The 24,063-nt window shown below is 46.2% G+C and overlaps 1 protein-coding gene across 2 annotated transcripts in view; it reads right to left on the bottom strand.

Moving 5' to 3' along the window:
• Nucleotides 1-24,063, bottom strand: part of PLXNC1 (plexin C1) — a 160,564-nt gene that overhangs the window by 97,097 nt on the left and 39,404 nt on the right. For both annotated transcript variants that reach the window (XM_079773938.1, XM_079773939.1), the window contains exons 3-4: nucleotides 16,451-16,585; nucleotides 12,784-12,884 (exon numbers count right to left, since the gene is read on the bottom strand). In XM_079773938.1, the coding sequence (XP_079630064.1) occupies nucleotides 12,784-12,884; nucleotides 16,451-16,585 (236 nt within the window). The remainder of the gene's footprint in view (nucleotides 1-12,783; nucleotides 12,885-16,450; nucleotides 16,586-24,063) is intronic.

Raw genomic sequence — 24,063 nt, 5'->3', positions numbered from 1 at the left:
CATGTATGCCCAGCCTCCAGGCAAAACAGTCACTCCTGCCTCTGTGTCCCCATGGCACCTTACACAAGCTCCTGGTATATACAGCACATTGCATTAGTTGCTGATTTGCCTCTGACTAGACTGTAAGTTCCCCAGGGGAAAGGCCAGTCTTATTCATCTTGGTGCCCCCAGAGCTTGGTACCATATCTGGCATTCATTCTACAAATATTTACTGAGTGCCACCGGACACCAAGCACTGTAGTAGGCACTGGGGACACATCAGTGTATAAGTCACTTAAGGTCCCTCTCTTTTTTTGTTGTTGTTGTATATTTTATTGATTTTTTACAGAGAGGAAGGAAGAGCGATAGAGAGTTAGAAACATCAATGAGAGAGAAACATCAATCAGCTGCCTCCTGCACACCCCCTACTGGGGATGTGCCTGCAACCAAGGTACATGCCCTTGACCGGAATCGAACCTGGGACCCTTGAGTCCGCAGGCCAACGCTCTATCCACTGAGCCAAACCGGTTTCGGCTAAGGTCCCTCTCTTAATGAGCTTACATTCCAGAGAGGCACACAAACAGGAACCAAATAAGCAGACAATAATTTAAAACAATTTCAAACTGAGGTAAGTCTCCTGCAGAAACTAAAAATATAGCAGGGAGGAACTCCTTTAGAAAGGCTAATCAAGAAAGGTGGCATTTCAGCTCAGAGCTCAAGGATGAAATGATCTGGCCACATCAAGAAGAGTGGGAACAGCATTCCAGGCAGAAGGAACAGCATGTGCCTAGGCCTTGAGTTCACATAAAGCTTGGTCTCTGCAAGGAACTGGTTAAAGACCAGACTAGTTAGAATATATGAAGGAAGGAGAGAGTGGTTCTGCCATTTACAAGCCGGTGACCTTGGGCAAATCACGTGTTGTCTCTGTGTCTCAGGCTTTCCATCTGCAGAGAGGCAGATAACATTAGTTTCTATGCCATGGAGCTGTTACAAAAACATATACCTATCTAGCTGAGGCTTACAATAAATATTAGTAGTAGCATTATATTTATTACACAGGCAAGTAAAGAGAATTTAGGCAAACATTTAGGTGACACAAGCCAAACAAACACAACATGGTAGTGAGGAGACAGGGATTTGGGCACTAAGGTTGACCAGAAGGCCCATTTGCATTGCTCACAGACACCAAGCCAACGTTCAGCATGCCTTTTCCATGGATAAAGGCACACACAGTTCAAGGCTTCTTGGAAGAGTCTTAATCACACCTGTCTTTCCTCCCAAGACCAAAGGGTTCTTTGGGGTCTTTCCTTGAGCACCAGCTATGAGAGCACTTTCCACGGTGTAATGAAATTATTTGTTCAGTGTCTGCTGCCTATGCTAACCTATGAACTTCTCCAGCACAGGGTCTCATTCATCTTTGTTTCCCTCAGGGCCTGGTACAGGGCCTGGCGCACTGCTGGCATTCAACAAACGTTAGCTGAATTGGATTAAGGATTAAATTTTAAAGTGACTAAATTCTTGTCGATGTCTCCATGATACCAGCATAAGTTGTTCCATTGATTTTTGTTCACTGGCCGGCCTGTTAACTGGCGCAGTGGAAAACCAGCCTTTGTCTTAAAGCTTTGAGCTATTTAGCACACAGAAAACACATTTGCAGACTGAACCACTCACACAAAAGGGATCTGTGGCCTTCACCCCATGTGTTTCCTTTGTGGGTGATGAGTGTACTAAAAGTGGAATTTTATTTCCAAATGCAGACTATGAACTAGCGAATCTAAGTGAGGCATTTAAACAAAAACAGGTAGCATGGAACTAAAAGTGGGAAAATGATGCCTTTTGAGTCAGAAGATCTGGGTTCAAAGCTGCTCTCCCACACATTCTCCATGTAATGGGGCACATCTCTTAGCCGCTTTGGGCCTCAGGTTCCCCACCAGTAAACAGGTGGCAATAACACCTCATCTTCCTGAAAGCAGAATTAAATACCACCCTTGGCATATCAGAAATGGCCCATGCTCAATATAGCAGAATACAAGCATTTAAATGTAATAAAACGCTACAAAAGAAAAGAACATGGAGGAGTTGCTGGGACCAGGACAAATGCTAGGTTACAAGGACAAGTGAGAGCATTTGAGGGATTTAAAGCCAATTGATACATACTTATGAAAGTGCCTGCTGCCCGAGATAAGGTCATTTCAAAAAAATCTATTCCATTAAAACATATATTTACTAAAAGGGGTGTTCCTAATGGTACTTGTTCCAAGTCGGAGAGCATCCATTTAAGAGATGGCACCGATAAGCAGTTTGGCTGCCGAGGGCCGCCGTTACTGCTCTCCAAACAAAACAGGCTTCTGTGGAAGGTGCACGTCCCACTGTGCCGCCACTTGGCGGTCAGCCGTCGGAGCACCAGGGTGGACCAGTGGCCCTTACTGGTTTCTTCCCATCCTCACCTTTTGCTTTGAAGTAAGTAGGATTCATTCACAGCTCCTCTAACAGCTGATAGAAGTGAAGAACTCAGGGGATTCAGGGTCACCCGAGACCCCTCTCCAGGGTTAGAAGGCCCCTCATCCCTTCCAGCATTCTCGGGAACCCGTATGCACGGTCCGGCCTCTGCCAGGGTAATTCAGTAATGCCTGAGGCCCAAATAACATATTCCTCTCTGCTCCCCCCACTGCTTCCACCCCACAGACAGTTGTCCTACTTGCTTCTACACAATTAGTCGGCACAATGGGGTTCTTACACGGGAAGGAGGGGCCGCCCCCAAATCCCATTATTATCATTATTGCTGTCATTAGAGCCTCACTGGACCGTAAAGGAGTGTCACTGCATAGACGCTCCTTTACGGGTTGGAAGGGAAGGAGGACGGCGTGCAGAATTAGAATGTCTCCAACGGTCTTCCCGGCCAGGCAGCTAGATGTGGCCATACCCTGGTGAAGGGAGACATCCCCAAAGCTGAACGTGATCCCCGGCCTTGGCTCAGCTGTCCCCGTCTCGGTGAGGCCTTCCGGGACCTCGCTGGTTGGAAGCTGCAACCTCCCCTGCTTCCAGCCAGCATTCCCCTCCTCTGCTTTCTCTTTCTTCATGACATTGATCGCCATCTAGCATGCTATTTCCTTCTGAATTTTTACACTGTCCATCTTCCCTCACATAGTAAGTTGAATAATGTTGCCCCTAAATTCATGTCTACCCAGAACCTCAGAATGTGACCTTATCTGGAAATAGGATCTTTGCCAATGAAGTAAGTTAAGAATCTCAAGATGAGATCATACTGGATTTAAGGTATCCGATGACTGGTACCTTGATAAGAAAAAGGAGAGGGAGATTTGGACACAAAGAGAAAAGGCCATGTAAAGACAGAGGCAGAGACAGGAGCTACGCGGCCACGAGCAGGAACACCAGGAGCCACCAGGAGCTGGAAGAGGAGAGGAAGAATTCTCCCCTGAACCTGAGGGAACATGGCCCTGCTGACACCTTAATTTTGGATTTCTAGCCTCCAGAAGTGTGAGAGACTAAATCTATGTTGTTTTCAGCCACTGAGTTTGTGGTCAGCTGTTACAGCAGCCCTGGGAAACGAACACACCTCGCTAGAAGAATAAGAGGGCAACGTTTTTCACTGCTAGAGAACTACCGCTTGAAATAGTGTCTGACACATACAAGGTGCTCAATAAATAAATGTGTGGATGCTTAACTTTCAAGGTGGAAGGGTTTCTTTAACTCAGGCTGGCCTTGAGTCCCATTATCTTTCTTATGCATAATCAGTCATTCATGAAGGGTCCATTTGGACCAGGCTCTCCCCTCACCTCCCATGGCGATGAGGGACAGTGTCTCCTTCTTGTTCCTCTTCCCTTTTACTACAGAGTAGGCAATGGTACTGGCTTGGCAGTTAGAGCTAAGCCTAGATTTGAATACTGGTTCCACGACTTCAAGAGTGGGGAACATCTGGCCCGAGGGCCCGTGAAATCATTTGGCCTGGCCCTGCCAAGGCATTAGGGGTGAGTTAATTAAATGTTTGACCAAATATAGCAGGCTAATTTTTAAGTTGCTAATTTTGTATAGCCCGAAAATGATGTTATAAAGTATCCAAATGGCCCTTGGCAGAAAAAAAGGTTCCTCATCCCTGCACTACTAGTACTTATTCAACCTGTGGCAGGTAGAATAATGGCCCCCAAAGATATCCATGTTTTAACCTCTGCAACCTGTGAATATGTTACTACACATGGCAAAAAGGACTTTGCGGAGGAGATTAAGGGTCTCAAAATGGGAGATTATCTTGGGTTATCTGTGGGGCCGAAAGTACTCAGAAGGTTCCCTATAAGAGGAGGCAGGAGGGTGAGAGTCAGAGAAGGAAATGTGATGATGGAATCAGCGTCCAGAAGCAGAGAGATCTGAAGGTGCTACACTGCTGGTTTTGAAGATGCTAAAAGGAGCCAGGAGCCAAGGAATGCAGGCTGCCTCCAGGGCTAGAGAAAGATAAGAAAGCAGATTCTCCCTACAGCTTCTAGAAGGAACACAGCCCTTTTTATACTTGATTTTAGCCCAGTGAAACCCATTGCAGGTTTCTGACTTCCAAAACCATAAGATAAATAAATACATGTTGTTTTAAGCTATCAAGATGGCAGTAATTTGTTAGCAACAAATACACAACCTAAGGCTGTAAAGTGGGTGCTGCATTCTTCCTCCTCTGATGGACCCCTCCTCTGATGGACCCCCTCCCACTGACAGCGTGGGAGTCACCCCCGGCACTGCTGTGCATCCCAACGGGTTACTCTTCCTACAGACCTTACTTCATAGGGTTCGAGGAGACCGAAATGGACCATGGGCTAGAATGTGCATGACACAGCATATTCTTCTCCGTGCATGCAGACCCGTCCCCTGGCCCGGCCATGCTCAAGGCGGGCTCCCTGAGGGAAGGGCACCCAACTGCATTCTGCAGAATAAGTGGGCGCTCCTGATGGACTCCTCCACCGAAAAGCCCTCAGTGGCCTTCTCTGCGGCACTGTCCACCTCTCATGACGGCAGACTGGACTGCAGTGACTCGGGCTTCAGGAGAATGTGGCAAAAGGCTACCAGGCCCCAGGGGTTGTCTTGGTCAAGGTTTAGGGCAACAACAGCCCACTGCCTTTGGGTTAATTATTAGCCCTGGGGAGCCTTGAGGAAGGAATGTCTCTTGGAGGAGAGAAGAAAGGCAGACCTCAAGGCAGGAGAGCAATGCAAGAAACTGGATGTGGCCATAAGCAAAGTATTTAACTCCTTTGATTGTTATTCTGAGGCACACATATGTTTAGCATTCAAATTTCAGTTTTCTCTCTGTGTTCAAAACCCCCTTCTGTTACCCCCCAAGCCTTTCAGAAAGTCTGACGGGGAACTGGCCACAGAGCCCTGTTGTTAGGCCAAGTTGAGAAATGACCGTGTTCACTGTCTCATGTGCAGAATAGATGACCAGCAGCTGAAGACCTAACAACGGCCCCCCAGGGGCTGGCTGTCTACAACTATCAGCATGAAAGAAACATGAAGAATACGGGCAAATGTTAAATTCATACAAATAATCAAGGGGAGCCTGCAAACATCTTATAATTAGCATGCGTGGGGGCTCTGTCCCTACCCTGTACACATCCTGTGCAGGGCGGGGCACTATAGGATGGGACAATAAAGACGAGTGTGGCCCCTTTTCTAAAGAGCCCTGGTTCCTTTACATATCTGGGGCCAAAGCAAGCAGAGCCCCGTGGGGGTGCTAGGAGAGGTGGGGAGGTTCGTGAAATCTGGAGAAATAGCTGCCAAGTAGAGGACTCAGGAAGATACATGAGATAAACTCACCCTTCACAAAATGTACCGAGAGACAGGGATCCTGGAAGGGTGGGGAGGGGAAGTGCGGTACAGCTGATGCTTAGGTTAACACAGTTCATCTTCTCCACTGCCATCAGGACAATCTTTTTAAAACACAAATATGATGTCAGCCCTCTGCTAAATCCCTTTATTAAGTTCCCAGCAGCAACCAATAAAGTCCAAGCTCAGAGCCCTCCTCACCCTGGCCACACCCAGCCTTTTGAGCCAAAGCTGGAGTGGTACAATTCATCCGCCACTCCCTCAGAGACCTCTTCTGGGGCAGATCCTCAGCACAAAGTGCCTCCACATCCTCTTCCCTGGGGACAGTCCTCCGGCCGGAAGGCCGAATTTTAATGCCACGTCCTCTCGGAAGCCTTCTTACCGTTGGTTACAAGTGATGGCTCCCCCCTCCGGGGTCCCACCATCTTATAGCTAACGTTACTTGAGTGCTTACTGTGAACCGGCACTGTGCCTAGGATTTCATGCACATCATCTGATTAATCCTCTCAGCAACCCTACAAGATTAGAACCCTGCTGTATAGAAGAGGCGATTTGGCAGGAAAAAGAAACTTGCAGGTCCCATTGAAGCCCTGATTCAATCCCAAGCAAGCTGATCCCAGGACCCGCATTCTTCCTCCCCTGCTGTACCACGCCCGCTGCCTGTGGGAGAGTCACCCCTGCACTGTGGTGCATCCCAAACGCTCTTCCTCCTCCATCCTCCTCTGCAATGACAACTCTGTCCTGGGCACCCAAGCCAGACACCTGCACTCCTCCTCCTATAATCTCACCACCAAAGTCCTGCCTTGCTTGGAAAAGAGTGATAACCCACCCACTGCACCCTTTGACACTCAGCCCTGGCTCTGTTAGAAGTCCTTCCCCATCTGACTTAGGTGCCCATTGTTTGGGCTCCAACCTAGTGCCTCGTCCAGTGCCTGGGACACAGTAGGAATCCAGTGTACTAGTATGTTTGGGTATCATTTCTTTATTTCCTTTGTGAGGACTTATATCAAAAGAGAAAGAATACATCTTCCAGAAAAACAGTGGCCACCTGGATATTTTATTTTTCATTTTATGGCCCTATTTTTAGCGTGTCAGACTCAAGGGGGAATCCAATTAATCGCTAAATCCTGTCAAGTCTATCTTTCACCTAGCTCTTAAATCCACCCACTCCTTCCTATTGCCACTGTCTTCTCTCTAATTCAGCCCCGAGTCTCTTGCTGGCTTACCGCCACCTTCTACGTGATCTGCAGCTTCCAGCAGTGTCCCCTCTGGTCTATTTTGCTTGTTCTAAAACACACATCTCATCTAGTCTCTCTTCTAGCCCGGCAATGGCTCCCCAAAGTCCTTCCAACAAAATCCAAATTTAACATGGCTTGTAAGACCCAGCCTCACCTGGCACTGCCTAGCATGCCACCCTCATTTCCCAGCACTTCTCCGCTAGACTACATTCCATCCATACTGAGCAGCAGGCTCGCCTATAGCTCCTGGACTTGGCACAGCCTGGTCCCTGAGCCAGCTCTGCCCGTCCCCTCCCCCCTATTTACTTGGCTGATATCTGCTCACACTTTAGGTCCAGCTTAGACATCCCTTCCTTCAGGAAGCCTTCCCTGACCTTTTAAGTTTGGGTTAGATGGTTTCCCAGGTAACCCTTTGCTTCCTCTGTGCTAACCCTTATTGTATTCTATTTTCTCACTAGTAAGTTGGTGGTAGCTCCTGATTAAGGCAGACTGGATTACTGTTCCCAATTCTTCGATCTCTCCTGCACTGAAATGACACCTCCTTAGCCTTTGCCATGTCCCTTTGCATTGTCTCCCACTGGAATAGGCAGAAGATAACAACCTACCCCACTGATGTTGGGCGTGGCTATATGACTTGCTTGCCAACATGGTGTGAGCAGAGGCTTTGAATGTGCTGCAGAGTTTAACTTGGACTCTGTGCTTCATCTCTCTGCCTTGAGAAGAGCATATGCAGGATGAGAGATATGTGAAGCAGACCTGAATCAAACTCTTGACCTGCAGCTTGAGGCCCCTAACCCCCACCCCTGCTGAAGCTAACCCAGGAGCAAAACCAAACAAACAAACAAACAAACAAAAAACCCTACAAATGTTTGTTCTTGTAAATCACTAAGAGTTTGTTACTCAGTATTATTGGAGCAGAACCCTGACTACTACACTTGACTACATCCCTCACTAGGTTGCAAGCTCCACGTAGGCAAGAAAGACTGCATCCCAAGCACCTAGCACAGGGCTTAGCACACTGCAGGTGCTCAAAAAATACCTACTGATTGGATGTACAACTGAATGAATGAACCTTGAGCATTGACACGTCTGTCTCCTAGTTAATGTGTGAATTCCTTAAGCCCAAGAGTGGCAACTGATTTCCTCAATATCAGCTAATTATCTGACTTCCCACATTGGGATCTTGGTAGATATTCAATAAACATTTGTTGAAATTAAATAAATTGAGTTGTGTGGGCTGACTTGGGAATCAGCCCTTGACTGATGACATTGTTTCTATGGGAAAATGCATTCTGAGTGCCATACACGTGAACTTTTGGAACCTCATCCGTTCATTGGTTCAGGATTGCCAGTTTTGTGGAAATCCATAACTGAACACAGTTGCTATGCTTTGCAATATGGGAGAAACTGAGAAACTTCTTCCCAACCCAAGACATTCAGCCTGCAAAAATTCACTTTCCACCCACACAGGCAAATTCATCACAGGTTGGATGTGAGGTTCCAACAATAAAATACCAGACTTTTTAGAGCTCATTGTTTATCTAGTTGCTTTTTATCTGCTTATAATGGATGCCTATTATTAACACCCCAACCAAAGGAAGTTAAGATCATTTTCTTGCCCCACCCCCAAAGAAATTCACTTTCTAGACACATAGGCAAGAAAGCTCAACCTTCTCTACAGAGAAAATAAGTTATTTTTCTAAATAAATCTGCGGCATTTAAAATAAACACAGTGGGATGCTCTACAGTTATAAGAAAACATCCCCCTTTAGAATTCCTAATTTTGAATGGTACTGGAGCTTCATGTGAGTCAGAGATCTGAAGCTTAGTTTTATTAAATCTCAGGCCAGAACCAAGCCAGTGTGAAACCAAGTAATCTGACATGGGTGGGAAGGTCCGTCAGCCCACAAATCCAGAGTATGCACAAGTCTTCTGCCATTGGTAGAGTTTCCCAATCATTCTACTCCATTCATTTAATATAGACCTACTATGTGCCAGGCACTGTTCTAGATTCTGGGGAATACGATGATGAACAAGACTAGGTCCCTATGCAACTTACATTTGAATAAAGGAAGAGGCAGAGAAATAAGATCATTTCTGACAGTGGTGGACCGTGAAGGAAATAAAGCAGTGATGCCACTGAGTGAGGGGAGGCTACTTCAGGCTGGATGATCCCGTGGAGATGTGTGAGCTGGGATATGATAATCAAGAAAGAGCCAACTGTGCAAAGATCTGGGGAAGAGTATTCTAGTCTGAGGAAATAGCAAGTGCAAAGTCCCTGAGGCAGGAACAAGCTTGGCATGTTCCTGAGTCAGAAAGGAAGCCAGTGTGGCTAGGGGAGATGGAAGAGAGAGTGGACTTAGAGTCTGAGAAGTAGTGCAGGGCCAGACTATGGAAAGCCTCGAACGCAGGCCCTGGGGGGAAGGGAGTCAGGCTGAACTCTAAGACGGAAGCCAGTGGAGGTTATTAAGCTGGGAAATGGCATGATCTGGTTTAGAGTTTAAAAGGCAGAGGTGGGGGAGTAAGAGCAGAAGCAGGGGCAGCAGTGAGCAGGCTTTTATAGAAGCCCCATGTCCTCAACCTCTTCTCCGGTTCTTCCTTTCACCTGCTCTTACGGAAACCTGGCTCTGCCTGAGGACACAGCTTCCGTGTGCCTGCTCAGGGCTGGCTGCTTCCTCTCCTCCATGGTAGGTGTCCTGCTTGCATCTGACCTTCTCTTCTGGACAATTCTTCTTCCCTTCTTTCTAAGCCTGCCACAGCCCGCACCCCCATCTTGGAAGCTCATGCCATCAGTCCACATCACCCCAAATTCCTTCCTGTGGTAACCATCTGCAAACCACCCCCATCGACAGGCCTATGCCTTCCTTTTCTTGAATATCTGGCTCCTCACTCTCTAACACTGTTCCCACAGTCGTTCTTGGTGACTGCAATTTTCACACAGATAATCAATCCACCTAATACGCTGACACCTCAGTTCCTTGACCGCTCTGCCAATAAACTTGTCCTCCATCCTACTTTAGCTACATAATCATACCCGAGATCTTGTCATTGCCAGTAACTCCACCCCCTCCATGACCTTAATTTCCAGTTCCCATAGTCCAACCACTACCCTTTTTCCAGTTTCCAGCTTCAATAAGTCTTCCCCCCAACTGCACCCCCCAGGGCACAGATCCGCCTTCTCACATCCCTCACCCCCCTCCTTAGAGTTCACTTACAGCTTAAGGCCCCAAGTCTACTATTATAAGTATCAATATCCATATCACTATCATGGTCCCTCCCTAGCATGCACCCTCAGCATCCAGGTCCCTCTGCCCCCTCTTTAAGTACTTCCTGGCAAAGCCCCAACTCTGACTCGGTCTAACTCTCACCTGCTCTATGACTACGCCAACAGACCCAAATGTGGCTTACGAAAGCAAAACCACGTATACTGCTCTCACTTCAAAAGCAAGACGACCCACCTCAAGTGGGCCCTAAAGCTTCCTGGTAGTGATTGTCTATGTCCCATCTCCTTCTCTCTCCCCCTCTAATTCACACCTTCTCTCTCTTCTCCCTTCAAACCCCAGGGCTTCCTCCCCCACCTCTCCTCACTCTCACTTGTCTTAAGTCACTGAAAATGATGTAAGCAATATGAAAAGTCATGGTGCGTTCTTACATCACCTACCTGTTCCCCGGCCCATATCCTCACCTTCCCTCCCATGACCAAGAAGGACTGTCCCACGCTCCTGTGTGAGGCTGGCCTCCCCGCCGGTGTACTAGACACATCATGTTTTCCCTCATCTGCTGAAAGACACACTCCACAGCTCTCTTCTCTCTCCTGCATCATCAGTTTCTCCCTCTCTACTGGGCCTTTCCCAACAGCCCCCAAATGCACTGTGGTTTCATGCCTCTCGTAAACAACAAAACTGTCTGGACTCCACTTTCTCCCCCAGCGTCAGCTCCCTTTTCTGCTACCTTTCTCACCAAAGCTCCTCTAAAGAGTTGTCTCTGCTCTGCCTCCTGTTATCTTCTCTGGCAGCTTTAGCCCACCTCCCCAACTGCCCTGGTCACAGTCCCCAGTCAGCACCTGCTAAGTCCAATGGAACAGCTCCCTTCTCTTGCCTGACCTCGCAGCACGATCTGGCACAGCGGATGCTCCCTCCTCCCTCTGGCTTCCCAGACCACCTTTTCAGCTTTTCCTCTTCCCTTTCTGGCTGTTCCCTCCCCTGTCCGGTTCCCTCTTCAGCTCCCTGACCCCTAAGAACTGCCCCACATCTATGCTTAGCTCTACAACTACTTCTCCCCTCAATTTACACTCCCTCTCCAACATGGTCTGAAGGCTTCCTTATGTCCATCTAAACACTACTAACTCCCAAATTCATATCACCAGCCTGGACATCTCCCATGCCCTGTGTTTGCCAATACAGTAGCCACTAGCTATGTGTGGCTATTTAATCACCCTCACCACCACCACCACAGGCACTGATTTAACTCCTGCATGTAGCTCTACAGATACAGACAGGGAGCCTACATAAGTGGAATGGATCAGAAAGATTACGGCAAGACTGCTTAGGGGGTGTGCGATGATGAGATGCTGTTCATGATCAGCTAATTCCTTAAACTCTACTCTTGGGCAAGCGACAAGAAGAAAACGTTCCTACCCGGTTACAATTATTCATGAGAATTCTCCTGGCCCTGCTTCTTTTGTCTGCCAGCGATTCTACGGAAACAGCCCAGTAAGGAGGCGCAGGGGGAGGCACAGGCAATTATGCGTCTTGCTGCATCTCAGCTTTGGACGTCCTCCGTGAACTCTTCATTAATTCCACCCCTATATTTTCGGTTTGTTTTCTGGACCTCTTGCTTACATTGTATTTCCCCCCTCTCCCTTTACTGCTCTTGGCTTCATCCCCTAGAGGCTCCCAAATTCTCTTCCTAGTCCTCTTTTCTTTCCTCAAACCTCCCCTTGTTCAGCCTTCAGCTTCTCTGCACCTGTTCTACTCTTTCTTATCCTTTTTTACCTTTGAAAACGGAGAGCGCCAAACTGACAGACACTGTTATGGTTTGTTTTTTTTTCTTCCCCAGCCTGAGCTGCAGCTCAGGCTCTCTCCTCCTTGCTTCTATAGAGAGCGAGTACTGGGTTGCCATGGCAACAGCAATCCAACCAGGCGGGTCCCAGTGATGCTAGGAGCTGCCATGGTGAGGAAGCGGCTCCAAGTCGCCCCTGAGCCTAGATGGGTCGTGAGCATCGTAATTCAAGAGCAGGCTGGGCAGATTCTGCCGGGAGCCTGAGGTTGTACATCAGGCCCACAGCTGTATGGCGCGTTCAGAGACAACAGCATCAATAATAAGGCTTCCGCTGCACCAACCGAATACGTGACATTATGAGGATTCATTTGAAAAATTTCAAACAGCCCTATTCTTCTACCTTCCCTGAGGGAGAGCCTTCGCCTGTCTCGGGAGTCTTGGAGAACTCTGCAGAAAGTAAAAGCAGACTGACAGCTCGAGCCCATCCTCCCTTCTGTCACATGCCTGCCCCTCCCACCCCCAGCGTGGGCGACCCTGAGTGGTCCGGGTCAAATGATTGAGAAGCACTGACTTGGCTGGGAACATCTCTGGGAATTAATTCGGATCGCACAATGATATTTTAGTCGGACAGAGGTCAGTGCCCCCAGGTCGCTGGAACGAATTGTTAAAGTGGGGCAACAAGTGTTCCGTGCGTGACACTTTTCTGAAGATGTGAGCCAGTGAGAAAGCATATATTCAGAGGTACCTCTGTAGCGGATGGCACCAGCCGCAGTGCGGGTCTGCCGCTGTGAGGCACTCCGAGCAGGACTTATGCTTATTGCAGTTTGCAACTCGAACTCTCCTCACCTAAAAAGAAAGATGACCGTGGTTCAGACAGAATGATAAGCAACACCAGAAAAACCGCCACACCGTATCTGATGAAGGGCCACAGACATCTATGGGCTCACACTCTGAGTGCCTCCACGGTGACAGTGGGCAGGGGTCCCAAGGTGGGGACAGGCTATCAGAATCACCTTGGGAGCTTGTCAAAGTGCCTGCGGGGACTCCAGCTGAGGAGTCTGCACCTTTAAGCCCCTCAGGTGAGTCTGATACGCAGTCAGGTTTCTGGTCTGTGGAATCAGGTCAGCTGGCTTCATACAGAGTCAACGGTACTTGGAAATGAGCATCTGGAAATAGCAAAGGCTCTGACCCGGAGTAGCACCCGGTTGTCCCTGGACAAGGAAGTGAGGAGAAGCCTCCACCCCTCTCAGGAGGGCGGGTGAGGGGGGGGGGGGGGCTCCAACATTTATTGAGCACTTAGTATGTGCCAGACAATGGCACATACTAAGTGCTCAATACACCCTCCCCACCCTGGAGTTGAAAGTAAAAACAAAACAAAACAGGGGAGTTTCAATCATTTCCTGCCCCTAGGGCTGCTCCTTGCAGTTGTCAGAAAAAGCCACAGACAGGGCGCCGTGCTGGGCAGACGCAGGCTGCGGAGGCAGGCAGAGCCAGCAGGCAGTGGGAGGCAGGGACCTGAGGGTCACAGAGCACCCACAGAAGGTAGTGAAGAAACCTGTGAGGCCAGGAAGCTATATTTGTTAGAAAGTATAAGTAACTTCTTTAAAAGGTGAGAGGTACAGAGAGTTCTAGGAGGGGTCTGCGAGGAAAACGAGCGATCTGAGGAATATCTTTTGACTCTAAGTAGACTTCATGGAGGATAACCACGCCCGTCCACTTCACAGTTCTCAGTGCTGCTGACAGACATACTGACGGACCACCAGCCCGAGCCAGCGGTAACCAGCATGTGGGTATTTCCTTGTAGCTCACAAACATCTTTGTAATTCTGGGGGGCAGGGGGGGGCGCGTTCATAAATGTCACATAAGCTCTCTAACCTTGTTTTCTCATCCGTGAAATGGTGATGGTGCTGCAGACTTCCTGGGGCTATGACAAACATTGGCTGGCACATACTAAGTGCTCAATAAATGTTGGCTATTGCTATTATGTGAGAAAAGTGTCCACGGTCCAACAAACATGTGAAATCTTACACTGAAAAAGCAAAATAGGTTTCCTCAGCACAAGGCTCAGAGCTTTCGAATATGCCGAGATCATGATACTCCAGCAGGGGGACAGTCAGTAACAGCTGCTCCTAGGACAATTTTTACTCAGAGCATTTAGTGGAATATGAATCTCTAGAATATTCTATAAGAATTACCATACAATATACTTAAACAAACATATAACTCCATATAAAAGAGAGGACACTGCCGAAACCGGTTTGGCTCAGTGGATAGAGCGTCGGCCTGCAGACTCAAGGGTCCCAGGTTCGATTCCAGTCAAGGCATGTACCTTGGTTGCGGGCACAACCCCGGTAGGGGGTGTGCAGGAGGCAGCTGGTCGATGTTTCTCTCTCATTGATGTTTCTAGCTCTCTATCCCTCTCTCTTCCTCTCTGTAAAAAAATCAATAAAATATATTTTTTAAAAAAAAGAGAGAGAGGACACTATAAATACTACATTAGACCTGCTTCTTCAACTGAACACATGATAGTGACTATTCCACAGCAATGCATGGATCTCCATGTGGTTATGTTTAATGGCTACATATTATACCATTCGATGGATGTATGAGGGCGTATTAGTTTGGCTATTACTACCAGTATTTGCCCAAGAATCTAAGAAAGGACTTTGCTTCGGTCTGCCTCCGTTGGGGTCATATTGGCCCAACCAGAGTCTCGCGGATAAGATCTGTAGCAGGAAACCCAAGTGAAGAGTGTAAGAATAACCAGCTTCGATGCCCAGTGGAAAAGTCTCCTCAGGACGTCCGTGGGATGACCAGAGACCAGAGCAGTTCACTTTCAGAAAGTGAACACCTGTCAGCTATTGGAGGCTCTTGCCGTGGTTCCCACCTTATGGTCTTGAGTTCCAGGGAAGGTGGTAATGAAGACTTCTGAGCGATTGCAATGTTTTTAAAAGCTGAATGGAAAAACACGCACAGACTAAGCCAGACTTCAAGTGTTAGTGCTTTGGGCTGGAATGTTATCAGCTTTGTGGCAGTACAGTCTGTCCCCTGACTGCTAGCTTTAGATGCCCTTGATAAATGCAGCCCGAGAATGGGAGTTGTTGCTTAATATATGCACTTTGTTGAGGAGACAAAAATCTTTCTAATATGGGAACCCTGGGGAAGAGATACAGCAAAAAGTTTTGGAATGGAGAAGCACGCTGGTCAAGAAGATTCCATATGGTGAAGAACTGGCTTACAAAGGTATATGAGGTCCAGTGGCCATCGAGATGTGGTCAGTTAGACATAACTGACTTTTCAACATGCAAAGAGCAATAAGGCCTTTTTTAGGAATTCCTGGAACTACAATTGCTCGCAAAACTACTCTGTGGCTCTAACAACACATATAGGTTAATGCCATTGCTACAGTCCTTAGAGTGCTTGAGAGGAAAAGAATGAAAAATTGGGGTAGGCCACGAGCATCATAATTATATACCCGATATAATTATGTAAGTCTCAATTATATTCTTTGTCCTTTGTATGTGCAAATAATCATGAGTCAAAACCACTGTGCCAAAATGGCCTTTCAGTTTTCACAAATTTGTGATTTGATCTCATTTATCATGGGCTTTAAAAGATCAGAGCATAACTTAAATCCTAGTTCTGACAGGCCTAACCTATATATGTATCCTTGAGCAAGTTATTTAACCTTTCCAAGTCTTAGATTCTTCATATATAAAACAAAGGTATTTTTATACCATTAAATTATTAATACTTTTCATTAACATTATTTATTATAAGTGTGTGTACACAACTCTATGTGTCTCATCTAGAGACCATATGTAGAATGATAATTAGTACATAGTCAGGAAGGACTCAGTAAAAATTAGTTTATCTCCCCCTTCCCTTGGTGAAGCACTTTGTAAAAACAAAGACAATGTAGAAAGGTATCCTTTGTAATTCAGTAAGCAGAAGCAAGAAGAAAACCTAAAAAACAGCCAACTAAATTAAGAGAGGGAGGGCAAGTGCCATATATTTCCTGGTTAATGAATGTGTATGAGACTGTGAACTGATATTAACCCCAAATTCCAAAGCTAATCCCATTGGGTATATTCATAAATGCATCTAATCGTTCAGAGCCCACACAATAAATGTGTAAATTCAGTCACCTTGCTGATGGTGCGCCATTTGCAAGCACATCCTCCTCTGCAAAACCTGGCATTGGAAATATGGCCAATAATAACATTGTCTAAACAGGTAATATTTCTTGCTTAGTTACTGACAGTAATGTTTTTAATTCTGTGCTTCTGAACCATTGCCTGCAGCGATGGTTAAACTCAGCAGTTCAAAGTAAAAGCTTCACTACTAGATAATGACATCAATTAAACACTCGGTATTCATAAGTCAGAAGCAGTAACTAGTTTTTTACCTACCTCTTTTCCAGCTGTTAGGTAGATGTAGATATTCTTCTCAGGATGTGGAACGAGTTTGTAAAAAACAGGTGTTTCTTCTTTAATTTCATAGATAACCTCCGGACAATTTGAGGTCAAATTCTCACCAAGAATAACCTGTGGGGTTTTTTTTCCAAAAAGAGAAATATGATTTCTATTAAATAGTTTGAATAGCAGGGTGGCAAAACTCTTATCTTAATTCTAAAACCACATCCTTCCTTACTACATATACTGGCTAAGGTACTATGTTCCTTCATCATGTCTGCCTTCAACAGGGCTGGTAATAATAAGCACAGTATTTCTGCTTCTGTATGGGACAAAGTCACACATGCACATGCAAGAATGCACACACACATGCGCACACACACACACACACACACACACACACACACACAGCCACTCTTCAGTGCTGGGCAATATACTCACATGTGGAAGCTCATCCACAATTCCTGACCATGGCTGATTGGCCTTCTGTGAAGCTACAAGTAACAGCTTCTTTAGTACTAGGCCAAGACCTATCTTAAAACTAAAGGAAGTCAGCTCAACATATATTTTGTGTGGGTTATTCTGGTTCTCCCATGTAATTCTACACAGTCATGCATTTTAAAGCAATCGGGACAACTTACCAGACCTAAACAAGGAGTATGTATTTACTAGTACAGTATATATAAAATGTAAGCGAGTCTGACTTTGAAATTGGACAAACATGAGCTTCAATCATCCTTAGTCAATAAACATCTACTGAACATCCACTATGTATTAGGCATCTTCTAGGTGTTTGGACCATGCAGTGAACACAGTGCGGGGGACGGGGGGGGGGGGGGGCGGGGGCAGGGAATCCTGCCCTCAAATAACTTACACGCGTGCATGGAAATGGCAACAGTTAACAAAAAGTAAGTAACTTATAAATATGTATCGGGTCCTAAAAGTCAAAATGAAGAGGGGTAAGGAGCTGGAGAGTGCATGCTCAGAGTAGGTCTCACTGAGAAGGTGACACTTATTTAGAGACTTGCAATGGATGATGGCGTCACTTAGACATCTGGACAAAGTGTGATGTCTAAGAGGGACCCACTGGTACAAAGGCCCCCATTGAGAGGAGGCCAGTATGATGTGAGCAGAGTAAATGAGGTAGAGGAGAGTGGGCAGTGAGGCAACAGAGAGTAATATAGGTTCTTGCAGGCCTGTGTAAAGATGTTGCCTCTTACTCTGGGTGAGAAAGAGGGAGCCATTGCAGGCTTGGAGCAGAGGAGTGGTGTGGTGAGAGGGCAGGGTTTGAAGCATGGGTAGAAGACTCATCAGGAGACTCTCACCATAATCCTGGAGAAATATAATGGTAGCTTGGGCTCAGGTTTCCACCCCTCACTCTACCCTTCAAGTGGCTATGCTGCTTTGAGCTGGTAACTTAACCTCCTTGGGTCTCAATCGCCTCATGTCTAAAATGAGGCTAATAACTCCTTCCTTAAACATAGCTATTGTAAGGATCAAATTAAACATATGTAAGATGCTTAGCACATGATAAACACTCAATAGATAATAACCTTTTACTAGATTGCAAGCTCCTTTTGGATAGGGATCATGTCTTAATCATCTTTGTACCTATCTCTTGCCCAATACAATACCTTCAAAAGTGAAGGTGTTCAACATTTTGTCAGTGTGAACATATCCAGATAGAATATCTACATTTGTATCTCTAGCACTGTGGATAGCAGTTCTACTGGGCACATGATTTGAAAAGAAAAAATTGGCACCTATGTTCTTTTGAGACAAAAATCAACATCTGTGCATCTACTGATCAATAATATGCCCGAACCCACATATTCCGATAGCAATTACATACTGATATTTCATCAAAAGCTCCATATCAATTTGGCACATGGAGCATCTTCCTACACCCATCCCCGCTCCCAGAACCTGGGCCTGAGCCTGGTTTTGTCCTGCGATGGTGACCTCCTTCCATCATCTGCTCTGGGTCACTCCCAGCCAAGTGGCTCACTAGGAGCCTGTGAACTACTCACTAAATTCAGTAGCAGCTCTGGAAAAAAAGGAACAGAAACAGTTAGGTCCCAAGGGAGGTGGGACAGATTTGTGCCTCAGTTCATTTTAAAAATGACTCGAGGGCTGCACCATTCAATACAGTAGCCACATCTGGCTATTTAAGTTTTAATTAAATTAAAGATTCAGTCCTCAGTCTCACTGGCCACCTTTCAAGCGCTCACTAGCCACAGGGGGCTGGTGGCTACTACACTGAGAGTGCAGATAGAGAACATTTCCATCGTCACGGAAAGTCCTACGGGACAGCGCTGGCCTGCAGAAAACTGAATGAAGGGAGACATCCGGCAAGCACTGACCAAGCGTGGACTTGCCCGGCTCTTGTCTTCCCATCTCTAATTTGTGGATGAAAAAGGGACCACATACTGAACCTGCCAAGCTCAGGAGAGGCCTGCATGGTGGGCCTGCAAACTCAGAGACTGAATGTAACCACATAGGAGGGTCGAACAGAAACATTTCTAAGTAAGAGTGAGTCATGGCGGGTAGTCACCTTCTAGGCCTGTAGCTCCATTGGCAAAGGTTAATCTTTACCTCAACTGAGCCTGTCCATTGTGTTTTTACATGTAAAATAACATACTTGAAATGTCAGAGTAATCTTTCCCAGACCCCTCGGGGCCCAACCGCCAGCACCAGAACAGACCACAGAACCCCCCATTGTTATCTTGTCCCCCAAATACCATCTCTATGTGCTGTACCCACCAATGTAAAAGAAGTATGTGTTACTCTATTTTGCCTTTTTATCCAATCCCAGAGGTCCCCTCCCCCTGCCTTGCTGTCTCCTACACCCTTAATCCACCATCTGTGGATTTCATGTAACCTTCCTTACATCTCCTTGCATTGTAATGTATAAAATAAACTGCAAAACTGCCATTCTCTGGAGCATTTTCTCAATTCCTTGAGATTTTGCCTCCTGGCAATTGTCATCATTTTGACTCAAATAAACTTGTAAAAATTCTCTACAGGTTTGGACATTTCTTATCCAAAGAAGCCCATCTGGGACCACCTGGCAGGCGCAGGACTGGTGCTAGGTACCAGCAGGGGCTCATTACTCTGCATCAGGTGAATTTGGGTGAGTTTTCTTGAAAATCCAGACCTCTCTGTTTTAAGGTAGGAGGCTCATAATTTTATTTCAGTTGTCCTTTACAATATAAAAATCGGAGAAACCAAGATGGCGGCATAAGGTAAACACCTAACTGTTGCCTACCACAACAATATTGAAACTACAACTGGAAAACAGAGTGCACACCGTCCAGAACCACCGGAAAGCTGGCAGAGTGGAAAACCTACAACTAGAGAAAAAAAGAGAGGGGGACGCTGAGCCTCAGGAGCTGTGGAGGTGCGGAGATCCGTGAGCGCGGAAAGGGCTGGCGGCTGAATACACGGCAGGCTTGCTCGCAGCGCGGAGAGGGAGGGCAGCAGACGCTGCATGGCTAGCTTTCTCGTTTGGGAGAAAAACAAAACCTCCCGACTGCACTGAAATCCAGCTGCGGTCGGGGAGAAACTGGTCTGTTTGGCAGCGGGCAAGGCTCGAAAGCTGCCTTCTCTCAGAGGCACACAGCCATTGATTAGGGCACGGAGAAACCGGCCCCCTTAGGGCGGCATGGACGGAAACCAAGTTTGTCTGCGCCATTCTGAGACTCCGCCCCATCCAAGCTAAGCACAGCCCTCCCAGTGACTGGATTTCTCATTCGGGAGAAAAACAAAACCTCTGGTCTGCACTGAAATCCAGCCCCAGCTGGGGAGAAACTGGTCTGTTAGGCAGCGGGAGAGGCTCGAAAGCTGCCTTCTCTCAGAGGCGCGCAGCCATTAATTCGGGAACGGAGAAACCGCCCCTCTTAGGACGGGGCAGACGGGAAACCAAAGCTTGTCTGCACCACCCTGAGATTCCACCCCATCCAAGCTGAGCACAGAAGCTCTCCCAGCAGAGACACTGCTGATCCTCACAGCCAACTGGCTTGGAGATCAATTCCCGCCAGTGATACCAACAATCCCAACCACTCTGAACTCCAGTTTCTGGGGACACGCGGGGACCCAGACGCCTACGGGACTCTCGGCCATTGGTCAGAGAGTGAGAGTGACTTTTCTGTCGGTGTGGACGACACCAGATTTCAACCACTCTCATAAGGGACACATTCAAGAGGCAGACTCAGTGAGCACCAAAGCCCTACTGTGTCTCCAGCACAGCAATTCTTCCATTATAGACACAGCAGGCCCTCACAACCAATTGGACCGGAGGTCAATTCCTCCCAGTGTACCAACAGCAATCAGGGCTTTTAACTACACCAAGACTTTCCACTCAGCCCACAAAGGGGAGTACCAAGAGCGACCACCTAGGGTGATTGGGGAAGCTGAGCTACCGGCCCCTATAGGTCACCGACCACACAAAGCCACTCCATCAACACAGGGAGGCAGCCAAAATGTGGAGACACCAAAGTATGTCACAAGTAGGAGAGATAGATGAAAGCAAACTAATGGACGACACAGTGTTCAGAACCATATTTATAAGGTTACTCAAGAATCTTCTAAAAACCGCTGAGAAACTTGAAGAGACCTTCAAGGACCTAAATGAGAATACCAAAAAAATGGAAAAGGACCAGTCAGAAATTATGCATACACTGTCTGAAATAAAGAATATACAGAGTAGACCTCCGCACCCGAAGAGTCAAACCAAAGATCTGGAATATGAGGAAGAAAAAAACAGCCAACCAGAGAGGCGGAAAGAAAAAGGAATCCAAAAGTGTGAGGATAGCATAAGGAGCCTCCGGGATGGCTTTAAGCGTACCAATATCCGAATTTTTGGGGTGCCAGAAGAGAGAGAGCAAGATACTGAAAACCTATTTGAAGAAATAATGACAGAAAACTTCCCCCACCTGGTGAAAGAAATAGACTTACAAGTTCAGGAAGTGCACAGAACCCTAAACAAGAGGAATCCAAAGAGGACCACACCAAGACACATCATAATTAAAATGTCAAGGGCAAAAGACAAAGAGAGAATCTTACAAGCAGCAAGAGAAAAACAGTTAGTTACCTACAAGGGAGCACCCATACGACTATCAGCTGATTTCTCAACAGAAACTATGCAGGCCAGACGGGAATGGCAAGAAATATTCAAAGTGATGAATAGCAAGAACCTACAACCAAGACTACTCTACCCAGCAAAGTTATCATTCAGAATTGAAGGGCAGATAAAGAGCTTCACAGATAAGAAAAAGCTAAAGGAGTTCATCATCACCAAACCAGTATTATATGAAATGCTGAAAGGTATTCTTTAAAAAGAGGAAAAAGAATAAAAAAGTAAAGATAAAAATTATGAACAACAAATACATATCTATCAACAAGTGATTCTAAAAATCAAGTGAATTAAAAATCTGAGGAACAGAATAAACTGGTGAACATAATAGAATCAGAGGCATAGAATGGGAGTGGATTGATAATTCTCAGGGGGAAAGGAGTGTCTGTGTGGGGGTATGGGAAGAGACTGGACAAAAATCATGCACCTATGGATAAGGACAACGGGGGGGGGGTGGAACCAGGTGATGGGGCAATATGGGGGGAAAAAGGAGAAACAATTGTAATAATCTGAACAATAAAGATTTATTTTAAAAAATGCAAAAAAAAAAATAAAGTTCACCGTCGCAGTACGCTGGGAGGTTTTCTCTATTTAAAAAAAAAAAAAAATATATATATATATATATATCCTTGAGGTGGCACTGAAGGTTAAGGGTTGAGATAACTCAGGGATAGCAGGAAAAAAATGAGTGGATGGTTTTATATTTGAGCTGCTTAATTGGAGCCATTTATTGCAAGTCTAAACAAAATTTTTTGCTGGGTAAATGAGAGTCTGAACTCGTGTAGCTCCAAAGATAAGGGGCATTTACTCCCTCCAGCTTGAAATTTGAGTATTCTTAGTGACTAAGAATCAGTGTAGTGTCAGAGCCCTCAAAACAAACAGGGCCCCATAGGGAATTCCAATACAACTGTAATGAAATAACTGATTTGTCCCAGCACTCACACAGAAGGGCTGGCTACCTAGCTCTCACAGTTCTATTAGACAGCCGGGAGAGAAACCAAGACATGTCAGAGGGTTGGAGCAACTTGGGAGGTGACAGCCCCTTGGAGCTCAGCCCGTAAGTGGCACACTTCAACCCACCACACAATATCCCTGGAAATGTGTTCAGACTCCACAGATCTCAAAATAAAACTAAATTAACATGGGTTTTGGAAATCGTGCCTCCAGGGCTGACAAGCCCCCGCCCTCAGCCCCCCTTAATACTCCTGCAGATGTACAATTCATAGGGAGCCTTCATTTGCAAGTACTTACAGAAATGGGAGGATTCAACTGGAATTGACATGTACTTAAGATGACCAAAATGGAACTCTTTTGACACCTGAATTGATTTTTACGTGTACAATAGAAAAAAAGCCGGCTCCGAAATCAAATTTAATGAATGAGAGGCTTCCCTCAATTGGCAAATAGAAGGCTCTGGAGCAGAGCACAGAGAGACATTCTTCTTTCCAGGAAGTTAATAAGGCAATTTTAGAGGCTCTTCCTGAACTAAAGAAGCTTCCCAAGCTACTCAATGCCAGCACCCACTCTTCCTCTTCTCCAACTGCCCACCCTGCTGGCTACTTTGCTGTCTGACTTACACTCCTTTCCTCCTCCCCGCCCCCCTTCTCTCTCTTCTACGTGTCCTCCACCACTACCTACTGACAGAGGGGACACTCAGAATAGAAAACCAGACCAGGATAGACTAGAAAAGCAAAACAAAACAAGCTAGAAATTCTAACAGCTCCTTTTAGCAAAAAGCCAGTCTCGGGCATGGAAAGCTAACCAAAATCCACTTCTTGTACTAGAACAGAACTAAGGAATCTAATTAAACATTTCCTGAACCTCTTCAGGACCATGCTGGGTTTGGAAAGGAATGTGATTTAACTGTTAGGACACGTGATCTTGGTTATTCTGACATATTCCAATTAATACTCTTACTAGTTTCTGAGAGCAAAGCATTATCACGTAAGTTTTGTTCGGAAACTCCCTCAGAGTCTGCTTTTATTTTATGTAGAAAGCCAGGTTACCTTAAGGAGGGTTGTAGAAAACTGAAATGGGACTTTAGAAAAAGAAAAGAAACAGTAATTTCCCCTTCTCCTTACAATACTTTAGAAGAAACTGAAATGACCATAAAAGGGGAACCTACTAAGGCCCCTGTAGATCTAGGTGCTGGGGCTACTTTGTCTGTTCTTAACCATGCCCAACTAAGCTGTCCTCTCCCTCTAGGCTTCTGTAAAAATGGTAGGGCCATCTAATCACCAATTTTGTTGTTGGTTTTTTTTAAATATATTTTTATTGATTTCAGAGAGGAAAGATGAGGGAGAGAGAGGTAGAAACGTCAATGATGAGAAAGAATCATTAATTGGCTGACTCCTGCACGCCCCTACTGGGGATCAAGCCTGCAACCCAGGCATGTGCCCTTGATCAGAATTGAACCTGGGACCCTTCAGGCCACAGGCTGACATTCTATTCACTGAGCCAAACCAGCTAGGGCAAC

Source organism: Cnephaeus nilssonii (assembly GCF_951640355.1).
Source record: "Cnephaeus nilssonii genome assembly, chromosome: 6".
Taxonomy (NCBI): Eukaryota; Metazoa; Chordata; class Mammalia; order Chiroptera; family Vespertilionidae; genus Cnephaeus; species Cnephaeus nilssonii.
Note: the sequence above shows the minus strand (reverse complement) of the source record. Positions and strands in the feature narration are given on the sequence as shown.